Consider the following 11,763-nt stretch of genomic DNA (forward strand, 5'->3'; position numbering starts at 1 on the left):
CACATCTCCAGTTGATTTTGTGTCTCCACCACAAATTTATGTAGGTCACTCAGCTCTTGCTTGCCAATCGTCTTCTGTGAGATCTTTGAAAAGAAGTAGAACATGCGGGTGATGGCCATTTTCAAGAACTCTGGCTTTATAGCCCTAATTGCAATAGGTAGAAACACTATCAGCATCACATGGCAATCATGAGCCTTGCAGTGTGTTATTGACAAGTCCTTCATCGACACTAGCTTCTTCACATTTGCTAAAAACCCAGTCGGGACTTTGATCCCCCTCAGGAAAGTGCATATAGCTCTCTTCTCATCTGGTGTTAGGTTGAAGCACACTACGGGCAGAGTGTATTTTCCATTAGCCTCAGGTACCGGATGAAGCTGTGGCATCACGTTTAGCTGCACCATGTCTTTCCATGCTTTCAGACCATCTTTTGACTTGCCAGTGTCCATCAAGGTAGCAATGAGACTCTCAAAGATATTCTTCTGCACGTGCATAGCATCAATGGCATGGGGGACCTCCAAGTCTAGCCAATAAGATAGATACTAAAAGAAGATCGATTGTTTCTTGAAAGGTACTCCTTTGATAGGAGGTGTACTTCTATCTCTGTTCGTCCCATCCGGATTCTTCTTTCCATAGACAACGCGTATGTTGTCACCATTTTGTACACGTGTTCTCTGTTATGACGTCTCTCCAGAGGGGGTTCAATCTCCGGAGCATTGTCATAAAATCTAAAGAATAATTTGCTGTGGTACTTGTGACTTATCTTTAAGAAGCGTCGGTTCCTTAGGTAAACTATCTTCTTGGATGCATCTAGGTACACCCATGTAGTACCATCCAAGCAAACCAAGCATCCCATCTTCCCTTTGATCTGTCCAGACAAAGCAAACAGCGCGGGGTAATCATTGGTAGTAACAAATATTATTGCTATACATATGAAGTCCTCCTTTTGGAACGCATCGTACATCTGCTCCCCATGCCTCCATAGCCTCTCCATTTCTTGCATCAAAGGCTCGAGGAACACGTCTATATCAATGCCTGGTTGTTTAGGGCTAGAAATAAGAATAGTGAGGAGAAGGTACTTTCTCTTATGACACAACCATGTTGGGATGTTGTACATGGTCAAGATCACTGGCATGTGCTGTGGTCGCTCATCCTCTCATTGAAGGGATTCATTCCATCAGTACTCAAGCCAAACCATACAGTCCTTGGGTCATCGCTGAATTCTTTGTGCTTCTCATCAAACCTTTGCCGCTGACTACAATCAGCCGGGTGTGCAATCTTATCATCATCCCACCATGTCATGAGTGTGGCTTCTTTAGGGTTTAGGAAGATACGTCTCAAGCGGTCGGTCACTGGCAGATACCACGTTACCAAGACAGGAATTCTTCACTGCTTTGCATCGTTGTCTAATGGAGTGTCCTCTGGGGGCTGAGATTCTTGTACCACCTTTTTTGTACCCTTCTTATTCCTCTTTTTCCCCGTGGAGGCTTCGTCCCCACCGTAAAGGTCATTGTTCTTGAACCGGCTGGCCCCACACCGAGGACATTTATCCAGTGACTTGAACGTTTCGCCACGAAAAAGTATACAGTGGTTGGGGCATGCATGGATTTTTTCAACCCCCATTGTCAATGGACTTATGACCTTCTTCGCTTGGTATGTGTTGGTGGGAACTGAGTTTGGTTGTGGTAGCACCCATGACAGGAGATGCAATAGATCATTGAAACTACAGTCTGACCAGCCGTACTTAGCCTTCAGAATGAGCAGCTCAAGCACAAAATGTAGCAATGTTCAATATATCGGACAACCCTTTTCAACACCATACACAGTCTCCTTCGATGCTTTTGTCACCCTTTCCAAATTTTCTAGACCTTTCGGGCTATTTAGTAAAATCTTTGGTCCAAGGGCTCGAATCATGTCCTCCAAATCATCTTCATCCCCGACACGTGCTCCACCATCATTATTGGCACCACCTTCGTCGTTACCATCCCAACCACCAGCATCACCACCTTGTTCATTGCCAAACTCAAAATCCATTCGTGCATCAAGCTCTGCTGAATATTGGGACAGGGATTCTATGGTTTCGTCGTCGTATTCCTCCTCATTCTCGTCGTTAACAATAACCATTTCACCATGATGAATCCACACTGTGTAGTCCTCAACAAATCCTCGCATAATCAAATTTGATCTGATGATAGTCACATCTGTCCATGTCATACGGTTCTTGTAATCTTTACATGGGCAAATAATTGTATCCTTATTCTCTTTCAATGTCGTTGCATGCTTCTTTGGGGCTTCAATAAATTTATCCACCTCTTCACGAAAACCTGCCTTAAACCTTAACGAACCATATATCCAAGAGTTCCTGTGCTTCATCTTTTACAACAACAACAAAATAAACATTAAAGGACTACTTATTCAGATATATATAAAAATTAAACAAATTAATAATTACTTGAGAATAATTGTATATACTTCAGATATATATGAATATAAATCTAATATAATTACATGAAGCATACAAACACACCATGGTAAAGGAAAATTAATTAATTGCCCATTTATCCATAAATAATTAAAATACATAATTATTGATTACAATAAACATTTTCGAAGACAATAATTAGCAACAATTATACTTTACCCAATATCTTTCATACAAACCCTAGTCCAATTTCATCAAACATAAATTTACAAAAACAAAATTGATAAAAAAATCAAACCCTAAATCTAGATCCACTTGTACATGAAACATCCATAAAACTAACTAATTATTCCCTAAAATCAAGAAACATGGACCAAATAAGGGTATGATCTTGTTCCCCTCCTTAATTTACCCTAGTACATTTAAAACTTGGGTCTAATTTGCTTCATAAGTAGCTCAAGCACCATAGAAGAGAGAGAAAAACAAAACTCTAATTACTCACTAACCAACCATTAAAACTTCAAAAAAGTATGGAATAGCATTTTCTTACCTTCTACAACCTCTCCATCAAAGGATTTGAGACCAAAACCTTCCCCCCCTTACTAGAGCAATTTTTGGGAGGTGCCCAAGGCCTCCCCACCTTTCTTTTATGGGTTGAAGTGAGTGACCTGAGGAGGAAGAAGGTGCTGCATCTGTTTTATATGGGGGGCATTTGTAGGGGCGACTGGTGATTGAGCCGCACCTACAAATCGGAGCTATAAATACGGGGCCATTTGTAGGGGCGGCTTAATCATCAGCCGCCCCTACAAATAGCATTTTCAGGGGCGGCTGGTGATTGAGCCGCCCCTACAAATCAGACCCCATTTGTAGGGGGCGGCTCGTAACACCAGCCACCCCTGCTGTTTCATTTGTAGGGGCGGCTGGTGTCTGGACACCCGAGTACGCCATTGTAGGGGCGGCTCCATCACCAGCCGCCCCTACAAAAAAAATCGAACCGTTGCTAAAAATCATTTTTTATGAAGTGATGGTATTTATAGGCTCGATCCATCGAGCAAGCGTATTCTCCCATTCGACGATGCATGTGGTGTACGTCCTCTGCCGGCAGTTTAGTCTCTGTATGTTTGGCCACTCGACTTGTTTAACTGCTGTAAGTAGACCGCGATGAACGGATGGATAATGCATGGGTCAAGCGATATAAAATTAAGTATTCGGCGTCGGCCGCACACATGTGAGTTGGTCAACTCGCGATATCAAATCGCGGCTATATGCATGGGCTATATTACCATATAGATGTACTATTTGGTGTAGTTAGCATGGGCAGATCTATATACATGGTACTGGGTGCACCCACAAAAAATATAAAAAACAGTGATTATGATCAGATTTTTACTATATTGGCACCCACATGGTAAAATCCTATACACCCATAAGGCAAACGCACCTCCTCGTATTTGCTCTAGCTCCGCCCCTGGTAGTTAGACTTGAAGATTAACGACGACATGTGTTCATCTGGATCAATTTACTAGTTTATAGTGTTCTCTAGATAGATCGACCTATATAAATACTGGCAAAGCTTGATTCATGATCGGTTAGGGACACCACTGAAAACAGAATTTTTCCTGTGTGCCATTTTCTTGACAGGCATAAAAATACTCACAAAGAAAATTTGTTTAACCGGTTGGCGTACTTGCCACGAAAGGAAATATAAATAACCCTGTAGGTTTTTACAGAACACAAAAAAAAAAAAATTGGCTCACAATCACAGGATAATAGACTAATATCCATGTGTGTTGTCTGTTTTTTTCTGGCGGATTTAACACACACACACGTTAATTAGCATGGTCCTTGGCGCACACAAAAATTTTATTGCCATGCTTTTATGGCGCCTCTCGATGGAAAATGGAGTTTCTAAAGAAAAGGATGTGCAACTGTATTAAAAGGGAAAAAAAACTCTGTATCTCCCTTACAATTTCTCTATCCAAATTCTGAAGCCGCACCTCTCGTTCCCATCCGCACACAACGCCGGCTCCTCAATCCTCGCGTGTCACCACCTGTCGCGTTCTCAGCCCCACCCACATTCTCTGCTGCCATCGCCTGCACATGGAGTCGGAGCTCCCACGCTGGCAGCTTCACCATGCTCCCTCCGATGGCTTCTACGACCGCTAGACGCCGCTCGCCTACTCCTTGCCACCCAATACTGCCCACCTCCTCCTTCCCACAGCTCCACATCTCCCCTGACGCCTCTAAACTAGTACCCGGCTACCGGGCGCGTCCACGGACCTCAATTTCAGCGTCCCCCCGATGAGCCCGACCCCTCCTTCCTTCGTCTACAGATCCATCTTGGTAGGAGGACGAGATTCGTAGTCGAGACGTCTCGAGTCCAACCCATGCATTGCTAGAGCTTCCAAGTAGCAGATTTGTTCTATTTATTTCATTCATATAATACATGGTTAATCACTAGAACAAGGATGCCCTTTTTTGCTATACATATATGGCCCGGACCAGTTGGTTTGGTTGCGCGCTTTGCATCCTGCTGGTCAGAGTTCGAACCCCCTCGATGGCAGATTTGTTGGCCGGAGGAGGCGTAGTTTATCGGCGCGTTGAAAAAAATCTCATCATCTGTCCCACGCCAAAGTTAAGGTCTAAGGCTAGCCCAGTCTCACGGGAGCTACGGTGCCACTGTGTATGGGTGGGGCAGAGGTTCGGGGGTTTTCTCGACTTGCGTGAGAAGATATTTTTCTTAAGCACAATGTCCGAGGCTGTCTTACCCCGCGGATCGAGTTTTTTTTATATTCGTTTCGCTTAAAAGTCAGGCTGAAAAATACTATTCGCTGATTTATTGTTAGAAAAAACAATGTACTATGACTGATAAGCCAAGCTGATAAGTTCAAGCAAACATGGCTATGTCTATTTTCAAGAACATATATGCATAGCAAAAAAGGCATCCTATATGTCTATTTTCAAGAACTAGTAAAACCAGAGTTAAGTTGGGTGCAGGCATCCGAGGAGCTGCAGCTGCCTAGGTGAGAGAGCGCTCTCCTCCCAAGCCCCGTCGGTTGCCACTCCGGCCCCGACGTCCACCACCCCAAACCCACAGGCGGCCACCTAGGTCCTGACGTCCACCCTCCAAGTCTGCCGGCGTGCCCTCAGGCGCCGTCGTCCATCCCCCTCCTTCGTTCATGCACCCTGCAGCGGACATCCGACCCATGTCATCCTCTGAGCTCTTGAGCCACAGGGGCCAGTTGCTGGAGCTCCCTCCCATCACGGCTGCCGTGGAAGCGGCCCTCGCCCGTGCGGCTGCGGAGGCCTTGGCTGGCACCTCGCCCTTCGCCCAGCCTTGGGGGTCGCCGGCGGGCGCGGGTCGCTCAACCTGGCGGCTGCAGGAGAGAATCTACTTCGACGACTCTGACGCTTCCTCCGAGGAGTCTAATGACTCATCTCCGGTCGCCGCCGATGACAAGGGGAAGGCGGTCGTGGACCCTTCCCACGCCCAGGCCCGCGCCAACCGCCCTCGTCGACGTCACTGTGCTGCCACCTCCGCGTTCATGGCGGATGCTGGTCGCCCACCTCCATCACGCCCCTAGGAGAGGAGGTCCCCCCTCCGCCCCATCGTCCTCACGCGCGCACACCCATGGCCGCCAGGTGCTGCCCCTTCCTCGTCGTCCACGTGCGGATGCTCCCCCTCGCCACCATGTTCCTAGGGGGGCGCACCCGTGGACAAGGATGGGTTCACACTGGTGCAGAGTCAACATCGGTGGCGCCGTTATAACATCGAGCGTCCTCACCGGCCACGCCGGTCCCTCCAAAGTTCGTTGGACGTTGCTTCAACTACCTCGCCTACGACCACTTTCTCGTGCACTGCAACCTCCCATCGCGGTGCTACCACTGTCACAGCACATCGCACCGGGCACGGAACTACAAGCACCGTCGCTCCCCTTCCGGCCAGGCCTCACCCCAGGCCAGGGAACCCCCACATCGCCGCGCGCGCCGCCCCGATGGCTACACTTCATCAAGCACGGGGTCGAGGCGTTCTTGCTCCACGGGCCGGGAGACCTACGTCCCCTCGGTGTGCAAGCCCCACATTGACTCGCCGCGTCGTGCTCCAGAATGTCGTAGTCCACCTCCTTCACCACCGCGTATGGACATGCCATCGTAGAGGACTCTATCGCCTTCACCTCCTCCTCCACCGCCCCTGGCCATGCATCCCGTTGCCCTCGTTTGGAGCTGTTGCTTCTACTCGCACAATGGAGCTCAACGAGGCCAAAAGCGCCCTCACATCGCTTGCGTTCATGTCAATGGTGGGTGGCAATCGCTCGCCTGCCTCACTGGCGTAGGTGCGGGACCAACTCTAGTTGTTCTACAACATGCTGATGGATGTGTTCATCATCAGTCGCCACTCATCAGAGGACTTCCTCGTGCGGTTCAACTGCCAGGATGACCTCGAGTGCGTCCTACATGCTCCGGTGCCCATCGGGACACCATTCTACCTAATCTGGAGGAGGTGGCACCGACAATCCATGGCCTCAGTGAAAGGTCCTAATATGGCTAGAGGGGGTGAATAGCCTTTTTAAAATCTCTACAAAGCACTAAAGAAATTGATTAGTACAACAAACGGCGTAATGCAATTTTGCTCAAGCTCTACAAGGGTTGCAAGCCACCTATCCAACAATTCTAGTTGCTAAAATCACTAGGCACACAAGAAGCTAAGTCACTACTCACTAAGAGCTCTCAACAAGGCTACACAAAAGAGCTCCACTAGATGAACTAAGCTAGCAAGCAAGGTCTCAGAACTAGCTACACTAAAAAGCTTGCTACACAACTAGTTTGCAAGAATGTAATGGAGTGAGTAGGGTGATTATACCGCCGTATAGAGGAATGAACCAATCACAAGATGAAGATGAAGCCAATCAATCACCGGGAGAAATCCAATCACACAAGAGACACAAGATTTTTCTCCCAAGGTTCACGTGCTTGCCGGCACGCTAGTCCCCGTTGTGTCGACCAAAACTTGGTGGTTCGGCGGCTAAGAGGTATTGCACGATCCTCGTCCACACAATTGGACACCGCAAGAACAATCACCAGAGCCACCATGAACAATCACCAACACATGTCGAAGCTCCTCCACTGCTCCAAGCCATCTAGGTGGCAGCAACCACCAAGAGAAATAAGAAATCCGCAGCCACAACGATCTCCGAGTGCCACTAGATGCAATCACTCAAGCAAATGCACTTAGAATCATGCCCAATCTCACTATGATGATGAATCAATGATGGAGATGAGTGGGAGGTGCTTGCTTAGGCTCACAAGGATGTTAGGAATGTCAAAGTGCAAAGAATGTGAGCCCCAAGTTAGCCAAACACTATTTATAGAGCCCCTCAAACGAATAGAGCCGTTAGGGTCAAGGGAGGGAGCTATGTGTGCTGACCGGATGAGCCGGTCTGGTTGACCGAATGCACCATGCCAGCGTTGGGTTGCGCATTTGCCGCCACGTGGCTCCCTGCGTTCAAGCATAGCCACCCGATCTCAATGGTCAAGTTCCAACGCTAGCTCAACTAAGTTAGGATCGGACGCGCCTATGCGATGATCAGACTCAAAGTGCTCCGGCGTCAGATCATTTTTAGAGAGGTTCCAGAGCTGATTTCTTGGACCGGACGCGTTAGGTCGCTTGGGACCGGACGTGTCCCTGAGTCCGGTTAGTACAATGCCTCTCTGCGCTCACATGAAATGCTGACACTAGCGTACGTCAATGCAGACTTGACGCAGCCCCTGCGCGTTCGGTCGCATGCTGCCGCCAGCGTCCGCTTGCCACCGCGTGATCCGCCTCCTCTAGTTAGCATGACCGGATGCACGGCCAGCGTCAGGTCGTTGCGTCCGGTCACTCTTTCTCGCTCTCGGCCGACGCAACACCACCGCTAAAATTGACCGGACGCGCCCGTGGTGAGTCCGATCACCCCAGTGATAGAGTCCGGTCGTGGATTTTGTCCTCTTTTTCTTTTTTTCTAAGTCCACAACCACTTCGCCCTTGCTTCGAAGTTGCTAACCACAAAGTGTAAAACTTGTGTACATGTGTGTTAGCATTTTCCAAAGCATTTTACAAGGGTCAAAGTTAGCACACTAGGTTCCTAAATGCATATGCAAGAGTGTCACCTAGTGGCACTGGATAACCGCTTAGCCAAAGATTTCCCCTCTTTATAGTATGGCTAGTGATCCTAAACCACTCACACCCTCTATGGTGTCTTGAGTGCAAACCAAAAATGGCTCCTATCAATATACCTTTGCCTTGAGCCCATTTTTGTGTTTTCTCTTTCTTCTTTTCCAAATGTTAAGCACTTGATCATCTTCTTTGTGGCCATCACCTTCACCATGACCGTCATCTAGCTTCACCACTTGGATTGGAATACCTCATCTAATTCACACACTAAGATCAAAGGTTAGTCCTAGGTTTTATCAATTATCTAAAACCAAACTAGGGCTTTCAATCTCTCCTTTTTGGTAATTGATGATAACCTTTTCACAAAGATATTCAATGAAATCTTTTTTGGATTCATGTTGCTTGCCCAAGCATATTACCATATGTAAAGATTATGAACAAGTTTCATCAACCCAAATTGGTAATATTAGCTCCCCCTACATATGTGCTAAGAGTTTAGATTTGAAAGCTTGCACATATGCATGGATTGGAAGTTTGGGAGAGTAATAGCTACCAAATGATGCTAAGGTGTAAAGAATGGACCTTTGAAGCGTGATACCAATCGGAGTTGCCATTTGAACACCATCCTTAGCACCATAATTTGCTAGATATCACTTGAAAAACACAAAGAACTTGATACCTCATGAGATCAACATTAGAAGTAAGGCTCTAGTACCACTTGTAAAAGATCAAGGAATATCTAGCTATCCTATGCAGGCTAGTTTTCATTTCATCAATCATTTTCTACAATCTAGCATACACCACACAAGCATGGATATATAATTTAAAAACTTATGCTATGCAAGCAAACATATGTAATGCACATACAAATGCAACATACAAGTTTATGTGCTTGCTCCCCCTACTTGTGTGCTTCAAATTTTAATTGATTGATCCCCTTCTATCTTTCTATCTTACTATCTTTGGGTTTCTCTCCCCCTTTCTTTGTGAATTACTTCTCCTTTGTCATCGATGACCACAGAAGGTGATTTCAAATTTTAGATAGGTTGGGGTGAAACCATGTGAGGTGAGGATCATTTTCCCAAATTGGTTCAATCTAGATCACTTGCAAAAGATATTTAACTCAGTTTGATCCAAGGATAAGCTTCTTCACACCTCCAAATAAGGGTTATCTGGTACCATGTTGAGTTAAACACTTATAGCTCATTTTCTAGATTAAACACTAGGTTCACAAGCCCAAAAACATGTCATATGCTACCGTTGGATCATTTCAAGCATACAAGCAATAGTGGTACCATACAAACATCAAATCCATTTGATTTTCATGAATGAGCCTAAGACATGATTGGAATGATTAGATGCACTAAACAAGTCCTTAGCAATGGATGAATGACATGTCAATCAATTTTACCTTGCTTTGCTCGAAGGCGAGGTATGTCATATAATGGGGGTGCATCAACACATATTTGAGAAGTCAAGTATGTTCAATTCATTCCTTAGCTTGCAAAACCTTTTCTCATCAAGTGGCTTGGTGAAGATATCGGCAAGTTGATCATTGGTGCCCATACTTTCAATGCAAATGTCCCCTTTTTGTTGGTGATCTCTTATGAAGTGATGGCAGACATCTTTGTGATTTGTTCTTGAATGTTGAACCGGGTTGTTGGTGAGCTTCACGACACTCTCATTGTCACATAGCAATGGCACTTGTTTGAACTTGATTCCAAAATCACTCAAAGTAGGCTTCATCCAAAGTAATTGAGCACAACAACTACCGGCCAAAATATACTCCGCTTCGGCAGTTGAAAGTGCTACACTATTTTGCTCTTTGATGACCAAGACATAAGTGATCTTCCCAATAGTTGACATGTGCCCGATGTACTCTTTCTCTCAACTTTGCATCCTACATAATTGGAGTCCAAATATCCAATCAACTCAAATCTTTCTCCTTTGGGATACCACAATTGTCGGTGTTTCCTAGAGCGTCATACAGGAGTTGGTGGCCGTCCCTAGGTCATTGATCGCCTTGTTGTCTTGAGGAGCGGGGAGCCATGATCCCTATCGTTGGGGTCATGGTTCTCGCCAGCCTAGATGGCCTCTAAGTCAAGGCCCTCGTCATGGATCCTATCCCATAGTGGGTAGTTGAAAGGTCCTAATATGGCTAAGGGGGGGGGTGAATAGCCTATTTAAAAATCTGCAAATCAACTAGAGCAATTTGATTAGTATGACAAATAGCGAAATGCAAACTTGCTCTAGCTCTACAAGGGTTGCAAGCCACCTATCCAACAATTCTAGTTGCAATGATTACTAGGCACACAACTTGCAATGTTACTACTCACTAAGAGCTCTCAATCTTCCTACTCTAAAGAGCTCCACTAGATGAACTTAAAATAACAAAGCAAGCTCTCAATTCTAATTACACTAAAGAGCTTGCCACAACTAGTTTGCAAAAATATAAATGAGTGAGTAGGGTGATTATACCGCTGTGTAGAGGAGTGAACCAATCACAAGATGAATACTAAATCAATCACCGGGAGAATACCAAAGGGCAAGAGACAACCAAATTTTCTCCCGAGGTTCACGTGCTTGCCGGCACGCTAGTCCCCGTTGTGTCGACCAACACTTGGTGGTTTGGTGGCTAAGAGGTGTTGCACGAACCTCGTCCACACAATTGGACACCACAAGAACCTACCCACAAGTGAGGTAACTCAATGACACAAGCAGTCCACTAGAGTTACCTTTCGGCTCTCCGCCGAGGAAGGCACAACACCCCTCACAATCACCATGCTCAGAGCCAGAGACAATCACCAACCTCCACTCAACGATCCTCGCTGCTCCAAGCCATCTAGGTGGCAGCAACCACCAAGAGTAACAAGTGAATCCCACAGTGAAACACGAATACCAAGTGCCACTAAATGCAATCACTCAAGCAATGCACTTGGATTCTCTCCCAATCTCACAATGATGATGGATCAATGATGGAGATGAGTGGGAGGGCTTTGGCTAAGCTCACAAGGTTGCTATGTCAATGCAAATGGCCAAGAGAGTGAGCTTGAGCCGGCCATGGGGCTTAAATAGAAGCCCCCATGAAATAGAGCCGTTGGGCTACTCACTGCACTGAACACGGGCCGACCGGATGCTCCGGTTAGATTGACCGGACGCTGGACCTTAGTGTTCGGTCGCACGATGCACGCCA

At 46.4% G+C, this 11,763-nt stretch overlaps 1 protein-coding gene across 1 annotated transcript; it reads left to right on the plus strand.

The window, feature by feature from the left end:
* Positions 1-5,625: 5,625 nt before the first annotated feature.
* LOC136491805 (uncharacterized) lies at positions 5,626-6,003 on the plus strand. The gene has a single exon (XM_066488039.1). It carries the CDS (start codon positions 5,626-5,628, stop codon positions 6,001-6,003), a length of 378 nt encoding a protein of 125 aa, XP_066344136.1.
* The last annotated feature ends 5,760 nt before the right edge of the window (positions 6,004-11,763 follow it).

The sequence above is a fragment of the Miscanthus floridulus genome, chromosome 11 (assembly GCF_019320115.1).
Source record: "Miscanthus floridulus cultivar M001 chromosome 11, ASM1932011v1, whole genome shotgun sequence".
In the NCBI taxonomy this organism is placed as follows: domain Eukaryota; kingdom Viridiplantae; phylum Streptophyta; class Magnoliopsida; order Poales; family Poaceae; genus Miscanthus; species Miscanthus floridulus.